Here is a 21,392-nt window from a genome sequence, read left to right as displayed (position 1 = left end):
AACCTCTTCTTCTATTTGACGGTCACAGTCCAGAATTTGGGATAAGGCTTCATTGACTGAACATCTTTCGGAGCTCATTTTTGAGTGTCTGTGTCAGAGATCAGCTGCTCTCGCTCTGAGAAGGAGAAGCTTGGGAAACTCATTTTAACCGAAGCATAATTATAAAAGTGCAATCAGAACCAGTCAAAACAAAATACATCAGACACTTGTTTATTTTGGATTTATCTATACACATGAAAGCCTCTGGGTCAAAATGACCTCCAACATCATGTTTTATACACAGTCTAGACAGACATCCCACAACACATCAGTGTGTCCACATTTTGAAGTTTCATGACTTCATGAGGTTCATGACCCTAAATGAGGAAAAGTAATTTAATTTCATGGAGAAAAAGAGAGGTTAACTAGTATTTTAGACAACTCAAAAGTGGAAATGAATCAAATTGACCCGCAACATAATAGCAAGGCTAGATATCTCAGAGTAGGCTTGCTTGAGTAAATAATACCAATAACATGCCTTTGACTCCCTGATCAGCACAGAAAGAATGTGACCTATTCTCTGATCAATGTGTGTGCGTCACAAAAATATATCAGAATAAATGTAAAACCATCATGAGACATTAATAGAAGAGCACAAAGAAAGTATTATTATTTTAATATAAAAAGTGCTACAAAAATGCAGTTACAATATTGTCTTTCAACACAGGACAGAATTAAAGTTGTTTTTTATTTCCCACAATTTGAATAATGCCTTTTAGCCCATGATTGTGTATTTACAAACTGTAATTTGTTACTTTAGCAATTCAATTAAATTTAGTAATCATCAAACTTGTAATCAAAGGTGTAGTCCTGTGTGGGCTCTGAATCCTGGATTTCTGTGAGGATCTCGGCCTGCGTGGGCTCTGTGTACGAACTCTCCACAGGGAACCACGAGTCATACCAGGAAGTAGTGCTCTCGGTCACCAGCTCCGCCGTCGTCGTGGGGGCCGGTGTGGTGGTCGTGGTGGCAACGGTCGTGGTGGTGGAGAGGTTGGCCCTGAGTCTCCGCAGGCGCAGCTGGCGCAGGCGCATCAGCCGTAAGCGGCGGAGATTCTTAGCATTCTGGGAGTCGGCCGCCCTGCCACCGGTGTCCGTCTTTGTGGTGTTCATGCTGCCAACGGCTCCACCACTGATGTCAATTCCTGCCTGGGGCGGTGCCTTGGTGACAAGCCGTATTGGCCTCTTGCCGTGGAGGTCCATGATCTGCTTGATGCGATCCCAGTTGGACTTGGCCAGGGTGAAGCTGCAGGGGGTGGCTCCGGAGTCGTAGCCCACCATGCACAGCCGGATCTGGGGAGTGTAGCCGTCGGCGCGGGCCATCACACGGTACTCCCCAGGGTTCAACAACCGCCAGTAGTCTCCGGCTGCAGCTACGGGGGGGAGAGGGGAGAGAGAAAAAGAGATAGAGACAGATGAAGAGGGAGGAAGAGGGGGTGAGAAAGGGAGGGAGCAGAAAGAGAGAGCGAGAGGATCAGAAATGTCATGTTATATAATCATTTTGGAAGGAACTACCGTGTACATTTGTCTTTGGTCTTCCTCTGCGATGTGCTGTGTGTGTGTGTGGTTAAATGCAGGTTTACCAGTCTTGACGTCGTGCTTGATACCTTCCACAGAGATGGTGGCATTGGCCAGAGGTTTGCCCTCCATGTCCCTCACTATACCCTTTATCCCACGATGCACCTGGCACAGGAAACAGAACCTCTATCAGGGCTCAACGCTCAGATGACATCACTGGGCGCAATTCAATCAAGTACAGCATTTACTCAGTGGCATATAGGGAAAGGGGGATTCCTAGTCAGTTGTATAACTAAATGACTTCAACTGAAATGTATCTTCCGCATTTAACCCAACCCCTCTGAATCAGAGGTGCGGGGGCTGCCATAAACGTCATCCACGTCTTCGGCACCCGGGGAACAGTGGGTTACTGCCTTCCTCAGGGGCAGAACAACATATTTTTACCTTGTCAGCTTAGGGATTCAATCCAGCAACCTTTCGGTTACTGGCCCAACACTCTAACCACTAGGCTACCTGCCACCCTTACTTTCTTGGGGACCTGAATATTGACTGGTTTTCACCAAGCTGTCCGCTCAAGAGGAAGCTTCTTACTGTAACCACTGTCTGTAACCTGGTTCAGGTTATTAATTGACCTACCAGGGTGTTTACAAACACTACAGGAACAAGATCATCCACATGTATTGATCACATTTTTACTAATGCTGTAGAACTTTGTTCTAAAGCTATATCCATACCCATTGGATGCAGTGATCACAATATAGCGGCTATATCCAGGAATGCCAAAGTCCCAACAGCTGGGCCTAAAATAGTTTATAAGAGATTATAAGAGATTTTTCTGTTACTCATGTGGATGATGTTAAAAATATTTGTTGGTTTGATGTGATTAATGAGGAGCATCCAGACACTTCACTTGATGAATTTATGAAATTGCTTCTTCCAATAATTGATAAACATGCACCTGTTAAGAAACTGACTGTTAGAACTGTTAAGGCTCCATGGATTGATCAGGAATTGAAAAACTGTATGGTTGAAAGAGATGGGCAAAAGGAGTGGCTAATAAGTCTGTCTGTACATCTGACTGGCTTACTTACTGCAAATTGAGAAATTATATGACTAAACTCAACAAAAAGAAGAAACTTTATTATGAAGCCAAGATCAATGATATAAAGAATGATGGAAAAAAACTTTGGAGTTCTTTAAATGAAATTATGGGCAGAAAGTCAAATTCAACTCCATCTTTCATCAAATCAGATGGCTTATTCATCACAAAACCATTTGATGTTGCCAATTATTTTAATGATTATTTCATTGGCAAAGTGGGCAAACTTAGGCAGGAAATGCCCACGACAAACAGTGAGCAATTATATTCATGCATAAAAACACAAATATGAAAGTAAAGCAGTGCAAGTTTGAATTTTGTAAAGTTAGTGTGGGAGAGGTGGAAAAATTATTGTTAATGATCAATAATGACAAACCTCCTGGCATTGACAACTTAGATGGAAAGCTACTGAGGATGTTGGCTGACTCTATAGCCACTCCTATCTGTCCTATTTTTAATCTGAACCTAGAGGAAAGTCTTTGTCCTCAGGCCTGGGGGGAAGCCAAAGTAATTCCGCTACCCAAGAGTGGTAAAGCGGCCTTTACTGGTTCTAACAGCAGACCTATAAGCTTGCTGCCAGCTCTTAGCAAACTGTTGGAAAAAAATTGTGTTTGACCAAATACAATGCTATTTCTCTGTAAACAAATTAATAACAGACTTTCAGCATGCTTATAGAGAAGGGCAATCAACATGTGCTGCACTGACACAAATGAGTGATGATTGGTTGAAAGAAATTGATATTAAGAAGATTGTGGGAGCTGGTCTGTTAGATCTCAGTGCAGCCTTTGATATTATTGACCATAACCTGTTGTTGAAAAAACTTAAGTGCTATGGCTTTTCAACCTCTGCCATATCGTGGATTCAGAGCTATCTATCTAATAGAACTCAAAGGATTTCTTTAATGGAAGCGTCTCTAATGTCAAATATGTAAAGTGTGGTGTACCGCAGGGCAGCTCTCTAGGCTCTCTACTCTTTTCTATTTTTGCCAATGACCTGCCACTGGCATTAAACAAAGCATGTGTGTCCATGTATGCTGATGATTCAACCATATACGCACAGCTAATGAAGTCACTGAAACCCTTAACAAAGAGTTGCAGTCTGTTTTAGAATGGGTGGCCAGTAATAAACTGCTCCTGAACATCTCTAAAACTAAGAGCATTGTATTTGGTAGAAATCATTCCTTAAGTGCTAGACCTCAGCTGAATCTGGTAATGAATGGTGTGGCTGTTGAACAAGAGACTGAAGAGACTAAATTACTAAGTTACCTTAGATTGTAAACTGTCATGGTCAAAACATATAGATTCAATGGTTGCAAAGATGGGGAGAGGTCTATCCTAATAAAGAGATGCTCTGCTTTGTTGACACCACACTCCAAAAAGCAAGTTCTGCAGGCTCTAGTTTTGTCTAATCTTGATTATTGTCCAGGCGTGTGGTCCAGTGCTTCAAGGAAAGACCTAGTTAAGCTGCAGCTGGCCCAAAACAGAGCGGCTCTTAATTGTAATCAGAGGGCTGATATAAATAGTATGCATGCCAGTCTCTCTTGGCTAAGAGTTGAGGAGAGACTGACTGCATCACTTCTTCTTTTTATAAGAAACATTAATGTGTTGAAAATCCCAAATTGTTTGCATAGTCAACTTACACACAGCTCTGACACACACACTTATCCCACCAGACATGTCTTTTCATAGTCCCCAAATCCAGAACGAATTCAAGAAAACATACAGTATTATATAGAGCCTTTATTGCATGGAACTTCCTTCCATCTTATATTGCTCAAATAAACAGCAAACCTGGTTTCAAAAACAGATAAAGCAACACCTCGAAGCACAACGCCTCTCCCCTATTTGACCTAGATAGTTTGTGTGTATACCTTGATATGTAGGCTACGTGTGCCTTTTTAAAAATGTATGTAGTTCTGGCCTTGAGCTGTTCTTGTCTAATGATGTTCTGTATTATGTCATTCTGTATTATGTTTCATGTTTTGTGTGGACCCCAGGAAGAGTAGATGCTGCTTTTGCAACAGCTAATGGGGCTCCTAATAAAATACCAAAATACCAAATACCAAACTTTCATAAAATAACATAAAGTAACAAAAGGCACAGTAAAATACATTAAAAACAAGATAATATTAAACATTAATTTATGTTGTCTTTGTAGTGTGTATTCTGACCTGTTCTATGAAGGACAGTAGTGCCTCTCGGTTGTTCTCCCACTCCAGAGGTAGCTCACTCTCGTGTGGAAACTTGTCACAGCCCAGGAAGACGGACAGCTCAAAGCAGTTGGTGTGCAGGTAGCTGAAGTCATTCATACCTGGGGGTTTAAATCATGAGGGAAGTATAAAACATGAGATAGTGTTAATTAGGAGTTTCTTAACGCTTTCTGCTTCTCTCTATCTCTCTCTTTAACCTGATTCTTCATACTTCTTTCTTCCTCTCTCTGTCACACCCTGATCTGTTTCACCCATCTTTGTGCTTGTCTCCACCCACCTCCAAGTGTCGCACATCTCCCCCATTATCCCCAGTGTATTTATACCTGTGTTCTCTGTTTGTCTGTTGCCAGTTCATTTTGTTTCATCAAGCATACCAGCATTTTCCCCGTGTTCCTGTCTTGCTCTAGTTCCTGTTTTCCCGGTTTTGACCATTCTGCCTGCTCTGAGCCTGCCTGATGTTCTGTACCTTGTCACACCACCCTGGATTACTGACCTCTGCCTGTCCTGAGCCTACTTGCTGTTCTGTACCTTTTGGACTCTGCTCTGGATTACTGACCTCTGCCTGCCCTTGACCTGTCATTTGCCTGCCCCACTGTTTTTGTAATAAACTTTTGTTACCTCAATACTCTCTCTCCTTTTTTCTCCCTATCTCTCTCTCGCGCCCTCCTTCAGATTCCTCTCTTCTCTCGCCTCTCCTCCACTCTTCACGTCTGTCCCCGTCCCCATTGATACTCACTCCCCACCACAGGTTTCCAGCTGGCCCTGTTGATGATGCCCTGTCCCCCAGAGATGTCGTCGGTGTGGCAGGAGCCCCGCTGGGTCTCCGTCATGGTCAAGTGGCTGTGGGCGTACGACATGGCCAGCCAGCGGAACATGGTGTCATCTGCCGTCTCCCGTAGCGCGTCCCCGTTCTGACGCTGCATCCGGGCCCAGGTTTCCTCATTCATCTCATGGTCCATACCGGTTCGAGACCCACGCCGAGACCCCAACGTCTGTTGAAAGACACAGGAATCAGATTATGTTAATGTAATAGAAGATAGCAGGGCTGGAAATGGGATCCTATTCTCTTGGGTCCCTGTGCAGATATAAATCTATGGGTACGTCTGAAATTCCCTAGATAAAGATTCCCAATATAGGATATTATTTTTCCTGCTTTATCTTATTTCAGTCACAACTGAACCCACCCCTGCAGCCTTTGGAGGCCGCTGCATATCAAACGGGTATGCCACCACTTTTTCTCCCCCCTGCAAATTGGCTCCCAACACAAATGGGGTCCGCTCCATCCAGTTAATGACAGCTTTGGTCTCCAGGGCAACCTACAAAGAGAGAGAGAGAGAGAGAAAATAGAGATGTAACCCCAGAAATTGAAACTGTAGTATAATTGGAAGTTGCAGAGAGAGAGAGAGAAAGAGTGAGACAAAGCGAGAGAGAAAATAGAGACTGTAGTGTAATTGGAAATTGAACAGTACAAAATCAATAACAGAAACAACAACAACGTCTCGAGCCCAAACACCCACAGAGCCATTGAGGAAGTTCTCTGGGAGTGGGATGTGGTGATTGGGTACAATGCGTGGGACCCAGCCCCTGTCCTCTGCCCCCCACAGAACACTGTTGAGGTCCGGGAAGTTCTGGAAGATATCGTATCCCTCCTCCGTCCAGTGGCCCAGACCCCAGTTCCCCATCTCAGAGCCCTGGAGACGAGAGAGGAGAGGTGAGAAAATGCGATCTCTATTGGAGAGATTATTGCAAATACACTTCTTAGAGCAGGCAGTTTGGGACTAGAGGGGAGAGAAATTGGATATGGAACATTATGTAATGTTACATTGGTTCCAGTTTCATCAATTAATATATATCCCTTGTTGGAGCATCTTTCTGGAATGAGCCCAGGTCCCTCACCATCTCGTAAGCCAGTTCGTAGGCGTCTGGGTTGAGTGAGGGAACCAGGTGTATTCTCACACCCTCCACCAGGCGGCGCACTCGGGGGTTGTCGTCATTGTACTCCTTACACATGAACTGCATCAGCAGGAGGAGCAGCTCCCGCCCCAGCGCCTCGTTGCCATGGAGACCCGCCGTGTAGCGGAACTCCGGCTCACCTGTTGAGTAAGATGATGTCTTTATGTGACAGTGTTTTGTGATCACTTAGTATGTGTGCGAGTTCTGTTGCTGTATGGCTATTACCTATTACTCACTCGCACCTATTACTCACTCGCGCACACACACACACACACACACACACACACACACACACACACACACACACACACACACACACACACACACACACACACACACACACACACACCTGACTGGTGTTCCCCGGGGTTGTCAGAGATCTCCATGGCGTACATCTTCAGGCCAGCAGAACTCTTCCCAATGTTATAGATCCTTGTGATGTTAGGACACTCCTCATTTATCACCTTCATCATCTGGGAAGGAGAGAGGGAGGGAGGAGAGAGAAGGGAGGTGGGAGAGAGGAAGGGAGGAGAGAGATGTGGGAGTGATGGAGGGAGGGAGATGGGAGAGATCGAGGGAAAGATGGAAAGATGGAGGGAGCGAGGAGAGTGATGTGTTAGGTGGGCGTGACAGAGGAGGAGAGGGAGCAGGAGGAAAGAGTGGGAGAGGAGGAGAGAGAGAGGAGAGGGATGAGGGAGAGATGAAAGAGGGACAGTGGCTATCTCACCTGACATACCCACCTGTGCCCCACTCTCATTTCAGACTCACCTGTCTCATGTCCTTATAGTTGTGGTGTCTGTAGTCCAGGTCGTCTGTGGGGTGGACCTCATTCTCACTACGGAAGCTGCCTGCGGGGAGTGAAGGGAGGACAAACATTGGAAGCATGTGGTGGAATTCATATGGGCGATATCATTCATGGGAGAGTAACGGGGATGGTTGTTGGCGTGATTATGATCATTTTAGTTGTGGCGGATGAATCAGAATTAGTTGGGTAACATAGATAATTAAGATGTTTTATTTGCATAATATGCTTATGTGAGATACTTGTCATTAGAATGTATCCATTTGGATAATGAATGTTGGCAGTTGCACTTTTCCCTCAGCTGGGGCTCAGTCACTTGGGGCCCAGAGAGGGGAGAGGTCAGGCTTGTCTTTCACATATCCCTGGTGCTATGCAGAATATCAGGAAGGGAGGAGGACAGAATGGAACATTGTCTACATATGTGTGTGTGTCTTACTGAGGATGGGCCTCTATGAGATAGCACTGACAGAGGAGATTTACGATGTCTTTGGGTAATAAAGCCTAAAGAGCATTCCAGATAACATGGTTCTGTTCTATACCGTACCAGGGAGAGACGGTTCCAGTTTGGAGTAGGAGGACCAGACACTGGTCTATACAATGAAAACTGTTGACACAGCAGTTGCTGTCTGCTATGTTTTATAGATATCTTTCATACAAAACTTAACCTTGTGACCCATTCTATGTATCTGTGGTTCGTCATGTACGTTGAGAGGGGTGTATCTTGGCTATAAAAGATCTTTGTACTTTTGTGTAGACACTTTTCAATGGTTCATTAGAGATAGCGCATCATTGAAAGTCAAGGGCTTTTGCAAAGCTCTTATTATTAAATATGTAGTTTAAGTATAACTCTGACTGGTGTGTGAAGTTTATAACTCTCCTCATTTGGTAATGCAGAAATTAGCCACCACAAGGTTCGGGAGGTGATGGAGTTAGGGATGTGATGAGGTTCTGGTGTTTTTGGAGGGGATGTTTTCACTGATGTGATGGGGTTATGTATTGTATTGTACTCACTTGGCAGTTGGCAGGCCATGACCTCAGCTCTGAGACACAGGCTACCGTTCCAGCTCTGGGGAAGGATACGGATGTAACGTGCCACGATTGGCCAATCAAACTGCACCATCACTGGAGTGTCCCTATCCACATTGCCATAGAACAACTGGAGGGATGGAGAGGGGAAAGATTAGAGAGGAGGAAAGTTGAGAGATAAATTGGATAATAAATTGGCAGCTGCGCTGACCAATCTTAAGAGGTTACTCACCCACTCAGCATAGCCATCGTGGAGCACCGTCCAATCACGACTGTCGTTACTGAAGGACACGTGGAACGTGGACACAAAATCTTCCCTGAAATACAGAAAGAGAGAGAAGAGTGAGAGAGAGAGAGAGAGAGAGAGAGAGAGAGAGAGAGAGCGAGAAAGAGACTTTACAAGTCATACGAATATCCAAATTGTGTAATCTTTAACATTCATAGTGCCAGTTGGTTCCACAGGAAATATTCAATTTCCTATTACTTTTTCCCGATAATCACTTTTGCAGCATTCTGCTTATCTAATGGATAAAAAACCTATTGATGTGTATGTTGTTTGGTTTGGATTCATTTCATGTGTTGTTCATTTCAAATCAATTGTGCAGGCTAATGGGGATTCCAACTGGCCCTGGTTGTGTGAACAGTGCAGTGACCCCGGGGCAGTGATCCCGGACAGCAGGACTTACGCTGTGTCTGAATTCCTGCCCTGTACAATTACTCCAGTGAACTCCACCTCTCTGCGAGCGTCCACCTCAAACCAGTGGTTATTCTCCTCTGGCTCTGCGCACCACGCACCCCCGTACACACCGTCGTCATCACCGGAACTCTGGGGAGACAAAATAATCCTCTCACTGGTCAATCATGCAGCATCCCCTAAAGATATAACTGAGGAGATAGCTGGAAGGAAAAGCTCCCTAGGGAGGAATGAACCTTGAGAGGAACCTGTGCCCATTTTCCAGTACTATGGTGGCAAGATGGCGCCGGCAGACATGGCAGCTCTGCTTCTAGCTCCAAAGCAACTTTGCAATATTTAGTATTTTGTGTTATTTCTTACATTATTAGCCGAGAACATTTTTTGTGTTATTGCATACAGCCGAAAATAACTTTTGGATATCAGAGCGACGGTAACTCACCAGCATTACGACCAGGAATATGACTTTACCAAATTGGATCCTTTGTTCGTACCCCCCAGGGCAATTGAACTTATCCCAGAGGCTGCTCCAAGACGCCGCCAGCAGAGAACAACTATTCGGAGTGGACTTCTAGTCCGACTCAGGAGGTGTGCACATCATCCACCACTTCCAAGTATATTACTCGCTAATGTTCAGTCTCTGGACAATAAAGTAAACGAGCTCAGGGTGAGGATCTCCTTCCAGAGAGACATCAGGGACTGTAACATACTCTCTTCCACAGAATCATGGCTCTCTCGGAATATACTGTCCCCGTTCATACAGCCAGCTGGGTTCTCAGTACATCGTGCAGACAGGAATAAAAAACTCTTCGGGAAGAACAAGGGCGGTGATGTATGTTTCATGATTAATAACTACTTATGGTGTGATTGTGATAACATAAAGAAACTCAAGTCCTTTTGTTCACCCGACCTAGGATACCTCACAATCAAATGCAGACCGTATTACCTCCCAAGAGAATTCTCTTTGGTTATAGTCACATCCGTGTATATTCCCCCTTAAGCCGATACCACGACGGCCCTCAAGGACCTACACTGGACATAATGCAAACTGGAAACCACATATCCTGAGGCCGCATTTATTGTAGCTGGAGATTTTAACAAAGAACATTTTAGGAAAACACTACCAAAGTTCTATCAACACATTTGCTGTAGTACTCACTCTGGTAAAACACTCCCCCTTTCGAAATGCCTACAAGGCCCTCCCCCGCCCTCCCTTCAGCAAATCAGATCCGAACTCCATTTTACTCCTTCCTTCCTATAGGCAGAAACTCAAACAGGATGTACCCATGCTAAGGTCTATTCAGCGCTAGTCTGACCAATTGGAATCCATGCTTCAAGATTGTTTTGATCACGCAGACTGGGATATGTTCCGGGTAGCCTCTGAGAATAACATTGACGGTGACTGAGTTCATCAGGAAGAGTATAGGGGATGTTGTTCCCACTGTGACTATTAAAACCTACCCAAAGCAGAAAACATGGATAGATGGCAGCATTCACGCAAAACTTAATGCAAAAGCGTGAACCATCGCATTAACAATGGCAAGGTGACTGGGAATATGGTCGAATACAAACAGTGTAATTATTCTCTCCGTAAGGCAATCAAACAGGCAAAACGTCAATACAGAGACAAAGTGGAGTCGCAATTCAACGGCTCAGACAAGAGACAATCACAGATTACAACGGGAAAACCAGCCACGTCGCGGACAACAATGTTTTACTCTCAGACAAGCTAAACACCCTTTTCACCCGCTTTGAGGATAACACAGTGCCACCAACGCAGCCTGCACCCAAGGACCGTGTGCTCTCATTCTCCGTGGCCGATGTGAGTACAACATTTAAGCGTGTTAACCCTCGCAAGGCTGCCGGCCCAGACGACATCCCTAGTCGCGTCCTCAGAGCATTCGCAGACCAGCTGGCTGGAGTGTTTACGGACATATTCAATCTCCCCCTATCCCAGTCTGCTGTCCCCACGTACTTCAAGATGTCTACCATTGTTCCTGTACCCAAGAAAGCAAATGTAACTGAACTAAATGCCCCGTTACACTCACTTCTGTCATCATGAAGTGCTTTGAGAGGCTAGTTAATGATCATATCATTTCTACCTTACATGACACCCTAGACCCACTTCAATTCGACCCAATAGATCCACAGACAAAGCAATCGCCATCGCACTGCACACTCTTCTATCCCATTTGGACAGCAGGAATACCTACGTAAGAATGCTGTTCATTGACTATAGCACAGCCTTCAACACCATAGTACCCTCCAAGCTCATCATTAAGCTCGGGGCCCTGGGTCTGCACCACGCCTTGTGCAACTGGGTCCTTGACTTCCTGACGGGCCGCCCCCAGGTGGTGAAGGTAGGAAACAACACCTCCACTTCGCTGACCCTCAACACAGGGACCCCACAAGGGTGCATGCTCAGCCCCCTCCTGTACTCCCTGTTCACCCATGACTGCTTGGCCACACATGCCTGCAACTCAATCATCAAGTTTGTAGAATACACAACCGTAGTAGGCCTGATTACCAACAATGGAAACAGCAGAGGGAGCAAGCCCCTATCCACATCGATGGGACCGCAGTGGAGAAGGTGGAAAGCTTCAATTTTCTCCGCGTACACATCACTGACAATCTGAAATGGACTACCCACACAGACAGTGTGGCGAAGAAGGCGTAAAAGCGCATCTTCAACGGCAGGAGGCTAAAGAAATTTGGCTTGGCCTGTAAGACCCCCACAAACTTTTACTGATGCACAATTGTGAACATCCTGTCAGGGTGTGTCCCCGCCTGGTACGGCAACTGCACCACCCACAGCCGCAGGGCTCTCCAGAGGGTGGTGCGGCGCATCCCCGGGGGCACACTGCCTGACCCCCAGGACACCTACAGCACCCAATGTCACAGGAAGGCCAAAAAGATCATCATGGACATCAACCAACCGAGGAACGGCCTGTTCACCCCGCTATCATCCAGAAGGCAAGGTCAGTACAGTTGCATCAAAGCTGGGACCTAGAGACTGAAAAACAGCTTCTATCTCAAGGCCATCAGACTGTTAAATAGCTGGCTACCACCTGGCTACTCAACCCTGCATCTTAGAGGCTGCTGCCCTATATACATAGACTTGGAATCACTGGTCACATTAATAATGGAACACTAGTCACTTTAATAATGTTTACATACTGCTTTACTCATCTCATATGTATATACTGTATTTTATTCTACTGTATTTTAGTCAATGCCACTCCGACATTGCTCGTCCTAATATTTATATATTTCTTGATTGCATTCTTTTACTTTTAGATTTGTGTGTATTGTTGTGAATTGTTAGATACTACTGCACTGTTGGAGCTAGGAACACAAACATTTTGCTACACCCACAATAACATCTGCTAAACACGTGTATGTGACCAATAACATTTTATTTTATTTGGTGTCCAGTATGTAGTATTCTAAGTTTAAATATCTGCAGTACTATGGTGTGTATGTTATGTAGTATATATTATAGAATACAGTGTGTACCTGCATGTGGAGCCTGCCCCTCTAAGCAGAGAAACCGTGGTGAGACTGAGACAAGGCAATACTATGGTGTAGTACTGTGTATCTCTATACTATAGTGTAGTGTAGTATAGTGTACTCTGTGTACCTGCATGTTGAGCCTGCCTCTCTGAGCTGAGAAGCCGTGGTGAGACTGAGACGAGGCCAGCAGCTGGTCATCATCAACACGATGGGACTCCAGGCCTAGAGGAGGGCATTCTGAGAAAACCAAACAAGACAACTGAAAACTAATGGGACACACTCCAAAACAAACAGTTCAGTCAGCCATGCTAAATGTTTTGGTCTGTAGTCGTCAAGAGCAACAGGCTAAAAACACAGTCCAATACTGACCACATCTTACACAAACAAACACACGCACGCACACTTACCCACAAACACACACAAAGCTTTTTTGAATTCTGAAAGGGAAATAAGGGAATGGTTGTTTTCAAGTGCGGCAAAAGATTTTTGCTTTCTCATAGCATTCTTTTTCCTTTTTATGAGGTCTCGGAGGCCATAACACGAGTCTCAGATCTGGCACTTGGAAGAGAAAGAGAGAGTGAGAAAGAGAGAGAACAGGCGAGTCGTCTCCCAGTCTGACTGTACAGTAAACATCTATTTCTGGCCGGATCAGAAGGCTGATTGGGGAGAAAACAAGGTTACTACAGGAAACAGAAGAAAACAGGCCAGCATTCCAACAGTATCTAACTGCGACAGATAAACACTCACATATCAAAGACTGTGCCCGAGACATTTACTGTAGGGAAGGGTTGGGAGTATAGGGTTAGGGGTTCAAGTAAAGTTGAAGCTGATCATTGATGAATATGATTATGAAAACCGGTATTGAGGTGATTTTCTTACTCTTGGACTCGGCGTGTAACGGGATCTGCCTCAGCCTCTCCTCCTCTTCCTCTTCCCACATCTTCCTCAGCCGCTCCACTGTGGTGCAAGACACCGCCATTACTCTCCAGCTCAGCAAGTATCAAATACTGTACTTTCATATGTGCTGCCGGTATAGCACTGCACAGTTACTGCCATTCCATTACCCTCCAATAAGTCTGCATATTCTCATAAACAGACGGCTCAGTTTACTCTATGAAACTGTACTGATAGGCCTACACTGAGTGGTGAATTTAACTCCACTTTACATCATCAAATGTACACTTGAAATCGCTCAGCCTGCTCTGCACACACTCAAAATTAACCCCAACCCCCCTCCTACCCTCCCTCCCTTCTTCCCTCTCTTCATCCCTCCCCCCTTGTCTGTCTCACTGATACTGAGGCCCAGGGCCCCAACACGTGACAGCAGCTGTTTTGATAAACCCTATTATTTTCCTTATCGCTCTCCCTCTCCCCCTTTCTCTCTTTCTCAATCCACCCCATTCTCTCTCCAACAGCCACATGGAGATTGACTTCTGTCCTTCCACTCCCCGATATTGACAACATCGCAATCCACAGGATATAACATACCTTGTCCCATAAACAACCCAGTCGTCTAAGTGATGAATTAACACGTAAGGGTGTCCTAAAGGGACAGAGCTACAGGGTTCTTCCTGACAGAAAGATCAAAGGGATTCAGACCTTTTTCCTCCTTCTCCTTGCGAGCTTTCTCTGCCTCCTCCTCTAGCTTCTTAGCTGCCACTGTGGAGAGAGAAAGAGAGCAAGAGGTTAGATGTTACAGATGGGAGTGCTCTTACACAGCATGATAAATAACCAGACAGACAGGTGGTGTACCTACAATCTGCATAATCATACTCTTCGTACCAGGGCATGGGCGGCACGGTGGTTTCCTCTGAAAGAAAAATGTATTTATTTGTGTGCATGTTAAATAAATGCAAAATAAACGATTGAAACTAGTTCTGTAATTTGTTACGTGACGGGATTGGCTGTTACCTGGTACATACATAATGACCTCAGTGGTGGTCCTCTCACTGTCAGCTGTAAACAGACGTTTAGATGTCTTAAAGGGCTGAACAACAACAGTTTTCTGTTTCTGTACTCTACACGAACGTGTTTCCTCTCAACTGTCACGAACATTAGGCTTTGACAATATTAGTGTCTTGCTTTTTTTGTCATTTCTTATAGATGACGTATGATCATAATCTCTGCCAAGCTGAACTCATGCATCAAAACAGAGAAGATTGGATTGAAAGTGACTGTTGAGTCAAGTCAGACGCACGCTTGGCATCCCAGTAATCTTGGTCATGCTCTGTCAGAGTCTTGGAGCCAGTAGAGGGAGGTGTGGGCCCTGAGGGTCTCCTGTCTACTGGACAGAAAAAACACACACACACAAACCCCAACGCAGAGTCAACAGAGAACTATTGGCTACAATACCTGCGCATTGCGAATGAATGAGATTATACTGAAAAGTTACATTGACGTGACCTGCTTGTTTTCAAAGGTCTAACGCGAAAAGAACCAGCTCATAGCACAGAGATAAGCTGATTTCTCATATGTGATCCCATTGTCTTATATCAAACCATCTCTTACCCTGGCCTGGCTCTTTGGGCGCCTTGGGAGTCACAGGTGGAATCACTGCAGAGAGAGTTCTGTTAAGTCACCAACCGTTCTATTCAGTCACAAACCAACACACTATATTAAAAGACTATATTGTCTACTCAACCTACAGCCCAGCTGCACTGAAAGACTAACGTGATATTGCAAAGCATCTTTGGGTCCTAGAAAAGCGCTGTATAAATCAAATAAACATCTGTAACATTATTATTAAAGCCTCTGTATAAGTACATCTGTAACATTATTATTAAAGCCTCTGTATGAGTACATCTGTAACATTATTATTAAAGCCTCTGTATGAGTACATCTGTAACATTATTATTAAAGCCTCTGTATAAGCACATCTGTAACATTATTATTAAAGCCTCTGTATAAGTACATCTGTAACATTATTATTAAAGCCTCTGTATGAGTACATCTGTAACATTATTATTAAAGCCTCTATAAGTACATCTGTAACATTATTATTAAAGCCTCTGTATAAGTACATCTGTAACATTATTATTAAAGCCTCTGTATAAGTACATCTGTAACATTATTATTAAAGCCTCTGTATGAGTACATCTGTAACATTATTATTAAAGCCTCTGTATAAGTACATCTGTAACATTATTATTAAAGCCTCTGTATGAGTACATCTGTAACATTATTATTAAAGCCTCTATAAGTACATCTGTAACATTATTATCAAAGCCTCTGTATAAGTACATCTGTAACATTATTATTAAAGCCTCTGTATAAGTACATCTGTAACATTATTATTAAAGCCTCTGTATAAGTACATCTGTAACATTATTATTAAAGCCTCTGTATAAGTACATCTGTAACATTATTATTATAAAGCCTCTGTATAAGTACATCTGTAACATTATTATTAAAGCCTCTATAAGTACATCTGTCCCAGCCCAGCTCAATCAGCAGTTTCTCCTCCTCTTCCTCCAAAGTGGGTTTTCTGGCCACCGGATTCACCCCTTCGTCCTTCCTTCCAGTCGTCTTGGAGGCCTTTGTAGCTTTGGGCTTGGTGACCTTGGGTGCCTTGGTGGCTTTAGGTGCCTTGGTAGCCTTGGGCTTCTTGGGCGCCTTGGTGGCTTTAGGTGCCTTGGTAGCCTTGGGCTTCTTGGGTGCCTTGGTGGCTTTCGGTGACTTGGGGGCTTTCTGCTTCTTGGCTTTGGCCTCCCTCTCTGCAGCTTTCTTTGCCCTGGCTGAAGAGAGAGAGAGAGAGAGAGAGAGAGACAGAGAGAGAGAGAGAGAGAGAGAGAGAGAGAGAGAGAGAGAGAGATAGTGTGAGAAAAAGCGTTCAAATTAAAAATGACAACCACCATTACTACACCCTAGCTCCATCCAGCAAATTAGAGAAAGAGAATAAAAGGTTGGAACAGAAAACGGGACCACTAGCTACAGCGAGAGAGAGAGAGAAATCTCTCCACAGGTATCCCTTTGCCCTATCTTTCCCTCTCTTCTCTTTCCTATTTCCTGAAGGACAGGTCTGAACACATTCCCCCTCTCCCACAGGGCTCAATGGTTCAGTAATGAAGCTGAACCCTTGTACGGACAGACAGGGTCAGCCAGGTCACTGATTTGTTTTGGTTTGCAGGCCAGGCAGCCAGCTGGCCAAGCTCAAACCCACTGTGTTGACGGTCCTTCAACTCTCTGAGTGTCGACAGCTGTCCAACTGTTCCTGGTTGGTTCGTTGTGGCTTGTGGATAATGCTTCATTAATGGTATAATAATTTACATTTCAGTCCCCGCACCAAGCAAAAAGTTGAGTTGTAGAGCTACAGTGCTCACCCAGGAAAGTATTGTGGAATACTACTATTTCATATAATGATTTAAAAGAAGTTTACTTATGGTTAACAAACCTTTTTTTAAACTAGTTTGTAATCAAAAGTGTTCAGAGACTTGCCATACTCAGAGACACTGCAGCTGTGGAAAGAGACTAGTCAACCACTGCCATCCATGTAATTGCCCTCAGACTAGCAGACAGACATAGGACTGTAACAGACAGAGTAGCAACATAACTATCCCCAGACTAGCAGACAGACACAGGACTGTAACAGACAGAGTAGCAACATAACTATCCCCAGACTAGCAGACAGACACAGGACTGATACAGACAAAGAAGTGCTTGTTTTCTCCCAGTAGACTTCAGTAGACCTGCTCCTGCAGCCCTGCTATGTATGGTTCCATGATCACAGCATTACCTAGCTGTCTAAAATATAAATGTCAACATCCTCACACACACAGCCAGGCCAGCTAAACACACTGCCCAGGAAACGGTCTGCTCTTTCTCTGTCTACGCACCTTTTCCACTAACATTCTATTGGTAGGTAAGGATTTTCCTCAAGTGCTGTTAACCAATGAATAAGTGAGAACTCAAGCCTGAAGAAGGCTGTTTTGTCCATGAAGATACGTGGATATCTGAAGGTATAAACAAGGAAGCACTCCTGGATCCCTGTGAGACATCTTTGGCACTGTGAATCATGCCATTTTATCACAAGTTAAATACATAAATCAAGCAATTTTTGTTCATAATTGTATCTCCCTGCAGCACAACCATAATGAAAGATCACTCAGTGGTTCCCGGTTCTGCAAACTCAGCCTTTTTTATGTAGCCTCATTCTAACAGCCTGGAACGGATTTGGAAAGAACTAGCAGAGTTGTGGCTTGCAGTGGAAAATGTAATAGTGCAGACATTAAACATCAATTCCATTGTTACAATTGGGCCCAGTCATAAAGTCTCTCTGCTTACTGTGAAATGTTTTTGTATTTTACACAAATCTTCTGGAAATTGACGGCCTGGGTATGCAGAAAGATGTTATAATGTATTCAATCAGATAGCCAAACAATGCAATATTTTCTCTCAGATAAATGATATAAAGTGTGAAACCCAAGATGTGTTGGTTCTGCCACGAAAATGCTGTCAGACTGCTAAGTAAGTGTATATCACAGTAACCCTCTCCCTCATCCCTGAATTACTGTAGTGTTTGCCACACATACGCACACACGCACACAGGCATGCATGCAGACACACACGCAACAACACACACACACGCACCACACACTTACTCACAACCTAACCTAATGTAGAAAGCGTGAAAAGACACCTGAGCGGAGTCCCCCCGGATCCGTTTCTCAGGGGAAACAGGAAGTTAAGTTGAAAATACTGTATCCTTGAAAACCGGAAACATACACTTTCTTCCCGCTGAGAGTGAACACAACTCTGCATCAGCTAAACACCACATGGTTACGAACCGGTTGAATCCACTGTAGGGAATCTTCCCACTTTTCCACTACAACAGAAAGTTGTAAAACTTTTTAAGTGAACTGTATGTATATGTATATGTATACATGCCTCTTAGAAAATTGGTCTTCGGAGATAATTGGTGGATAATAAAGACTACTGCACTACAGAGTCTAGACGTCAACAGTCTCACTGAAAACATATTGTTGACAGATAACTGTGTGTTTTCCCCATGCAATGGAGAGTGTAGAGAGGATGGAGATAAAGGGGGGATGGGGAAGAGGGACGTAAGAGGAGGGTAAAGAGAGAAGGGTTATAAAAAGAAGGATGATGAAGGGATGGAAAGGAAACCCACTGAACCACCCCTTACCACCCTGCTTCTACCCCTTACCACCCCGCTTCTACCATGAGCCAGACCAGATGTGTTTGCCATCTACACATGCAAGCACGCACACACACACAAGCACACACACACATGCACACTGCTGAACTGGGATGTTTCCCACTGCCTGTGAGAAATTGTGAGTGAGAAATTGTAATTTTTGACAGTAAGATGCTCAAGGAATGACTTAGTACTATTATTACATATCTAAACTATAGAGAAACAACATGATAGAAAAGTGCTGCAGCTCAGTTACCCTCCTCTCTCAGATTCGATAGCATCAGGCATGTTGGGTTTGGATGAGACACACTACATTGGTTGGCTCTATGCACACGTTTCAGAGAGGAGTGTGTGGGATGCATTCATCTGGGAGCTCTACTGGACCAGGATCAGTGCCTCTGTCAAGGTCTCCACGCATGTTTGTGAGCAAGACGCAACAAGGGGAAAACTGGGCCAAGCCTTTGGTAAGTTTGTTCCCAAGAGGTTGTTACAGGGATTGCTGGTTGATGGCCCACCATGAAGATACAGTCAAGGAGAGAAAGAGGACAAAAAAAGAAGAAGAAGAAGAACTGAAGGAGCCACCTCTTACCTGCCTCTACCTCCTCAGGAGATTTCTTCTTCTTTGGTTTGCTCTCCTCCACCTCCACGCCAGGGTCGTCCATCATAACCACCTCCCTGTCTTCCTCCACCTCTCTCCCATGTGCCACAGGTCCAGCCTGTCTCACCTGTGTCTGGACACGTGCAGTCTCCTGTCCCTCTACACCTCCAGCCCAGCATAGAACCCAGCAGCACAGGGCCAGAGACACCCACAAACTCAACACTGCACCCCTCATCTTCTTACTACACTCAGAACCAGGACCAGAACTCGCAGTGCAACCTGACCCCAGCTCTACAAAGGCCTTATCTGCCGTGCAAGAGAAGATTCCTCAGTCACTCTGGTTGCACCAACAAAACAAAGGCAAGGTTGCAGACCAAATAGGCCACCTAATGTTTCCGTGATGCACAAAATCCTCAGGCCACCCACAGTCTCTCACACAGACCAGTCAGAGTAGTCAGCTAACAGATGACCTGCATGTGCTAGATGAGCATCCAACAGTCCTCAGGTTTAGAAGAAGTCTCCGCCGGAGTCAGTCTGTCTTGAAGAGTCTCTAAGAGCGTGAAGAGTCTCTAAGAGCCAGGAGACTGAAGAAAAGATTGTCGAAATCTTTGCTGTGTAGAAAGTTTTGGTTTGTAGAATCTGTGGTGAACACTTTGGTGTGCAGATGTGTATAGAACTTAGTCTTGTTTGGTGGTGTGTCAGAGAGAAGAGAGGAGGAGGATATAGCTGTGGGCTCAGGGTTTTTAAGCAGCCTCCTGGCAGAGACCAAGTAAAGGAACCGCAGATGCATGCAGGAGTCTGGAGTCTCAGAAGCAGTTACACAGCACACCTCCTGGCTCCCGTCTGTTCCTCTCCCTCTCACTCCTCTGTAGGCATTCTTCTCTTATCCCCTCTCCTCCTCTCCCTCTATCCCCCTCTCCCTCTCTTCACTAAACACAGGGGAGGAGCCTTCCACACTTCACATTCCAGAGGAGGAGAGATAGAGAGGGAGAAAGAAAAGAGAAAAGAGAAGAATAGTAATGAGAAAAAAACTTTTAAAGAACGTTTAGACTCAAAAGTTGACAAAAGTTGACAATTGACAAGGCATTTGCACAGAAAGACAAAATAGTGAATCCATTTTGTCCAGCTAGGTCAACATGTTCAATGTGTTCCGGGAAAAACAACAGTATTTACACATGAAATGATTTGTTGGAGAGGAAAACTCATTCCATCTTTAAGAATGTACCCACTCCGTGTGGTTGGATATGAGTGCTTCAGCAGACTTGCTAGAAGACTGCACACACACACACACACACACACACACACACACACACACACACACACACACACACACACACACACACACACCCTCACACACACACACACACACACACACACACACACACACACACACACACACACACACACACACACACACACACACACACCAAAACAACACAGCTCAGCTTCACATGCCTCCAGGTCATACAGGAGATGTCAGGACCTATCCCTCTCGCCTACTCTGCTCTCAAGCAGAAAAGAGGAGAGAAAGAGAGAGAAAAAAAGAGAGAGAAAGGGTGGAAAGGAGAGTGTGAGCTGAAAGTGAATTTCCCCCCAAAAAATACATGAAGCTACACTGGTTCCCAAAGGTGGGTCGGGACATAGCGGTGACTTGCAGTTCATTCCTTCAAAGTTCTCTGGGTTCTGGCTAGAAACATTGAATGAGAAAGAACCTACAGCTTTGCTTTGGTCGATATACTCTAATAACAAAGAAATATGTTTGTTACTATTCATTCGTCATAGACTTTTACCGA

General features: G+C 44.6%; 1 protein-coding gene across 3 annotated transcripts; it reads right to left on the bottom strand.

Moving 5' to 3' along the window:
- Positions 1 to 638: 638 nt before the first annotated feature.
- On the bottom strand, positions 639 to 20,498 carry LOC106562983 (inactive carboxypeptidase-like protein X2). Of its 3 annotated transcripts, none has more exons than XM_014128151.2 (21): positions 19,591 to 20,498; positions 16,273 to 16,581; positions 15,356 to 15,400; positions 15,045 to 15,131; positions 14,759 to 14,803; positions 14,604 to 14,657; positions 14,447 to 14,506; positions 13,727 to 13,804; positions 12,975 to 13,084; positions 9,330 to 9,469; positions 8,876 to 8,960; positions 8,629 to 8,773; positions 7,584 to 7,663; positions 7,165 to 7,288; positions 6,759 to 6,955; positions 6,380 to 6,553; positions 6,047 to 6,178; positions 5,599 to 5,854; positions 4,824 to 4,963; positions 1,620 to 1,719; positions 639 to 1,409 (listed from the first exon to the last, which is right to left on the bottom strand). In XM_014128151.2, the coding sequence occupies exons 1-21, from the start codon at positions 19,832 to 19,834 to the stop codon at positions 814 to 816; spliced, it is 3,201 nt and encodes a 1,066-aa protein (XP_013983626.1). In that variant the 5' UTR covers positions 19,835 to 20,498; the 3' UTR covers positions 639 to 813. The 3 variants fall into 3 exon arrangements, with proteins under 3 accessions (XP_013983626.1, XP_013983627.1, XP_045545841.1); XM_014128152.2 differs by having other exon boundaries at positions 15,045 to 15,128; XM_045689885.1 differs by lacking the exon at positions 15,045 to 15,131.
- Positions 20,499 to 21,392: the final 894 nt, after the last annotated feature.

The sequence above is a fragment of the Salmo salar genome, chromosome ssa11, assembly GCF_905237065.1.
Source record: "Salmo salar chromosome ssa11, Ssal_v3.1, whole genome shotgun sequence".
Lineage (NCBI taxonomy): Eukaryota > Metazoa > Chordata > Actinopteri > Salmoniformes > Salmonidae > Salmo > Salmo salar.
This window is presented reverse-complemented; position numbering and strand designations above follow the sequence as displayed.

Bases quoted from the DNA above. Each gene is read 5' to 3' on its own strand.
- LOC106562983 (XM_014128151.2), bottom strand. From the start codon at position 19,834: ATGAGGGGTGCAGTGTTGAGTTTGTGGGTGTCTCTGGCCCTGTGCTGC. The intron at 14,804-15,044 runs GTGCGTCTGACT...GTCTGTTTACAG, and splicing joins AGATTACTGGGATGCCAAGC to CTGACAGTGAGAGGACCACC. The intron at 8,961-9,329 runs GTAAGTCCTGCT...TCTGTATTTCAG, and splicing joins GGCAGGAATTCAGACACAGC to GGAAGATTTTGTGTCCACGT.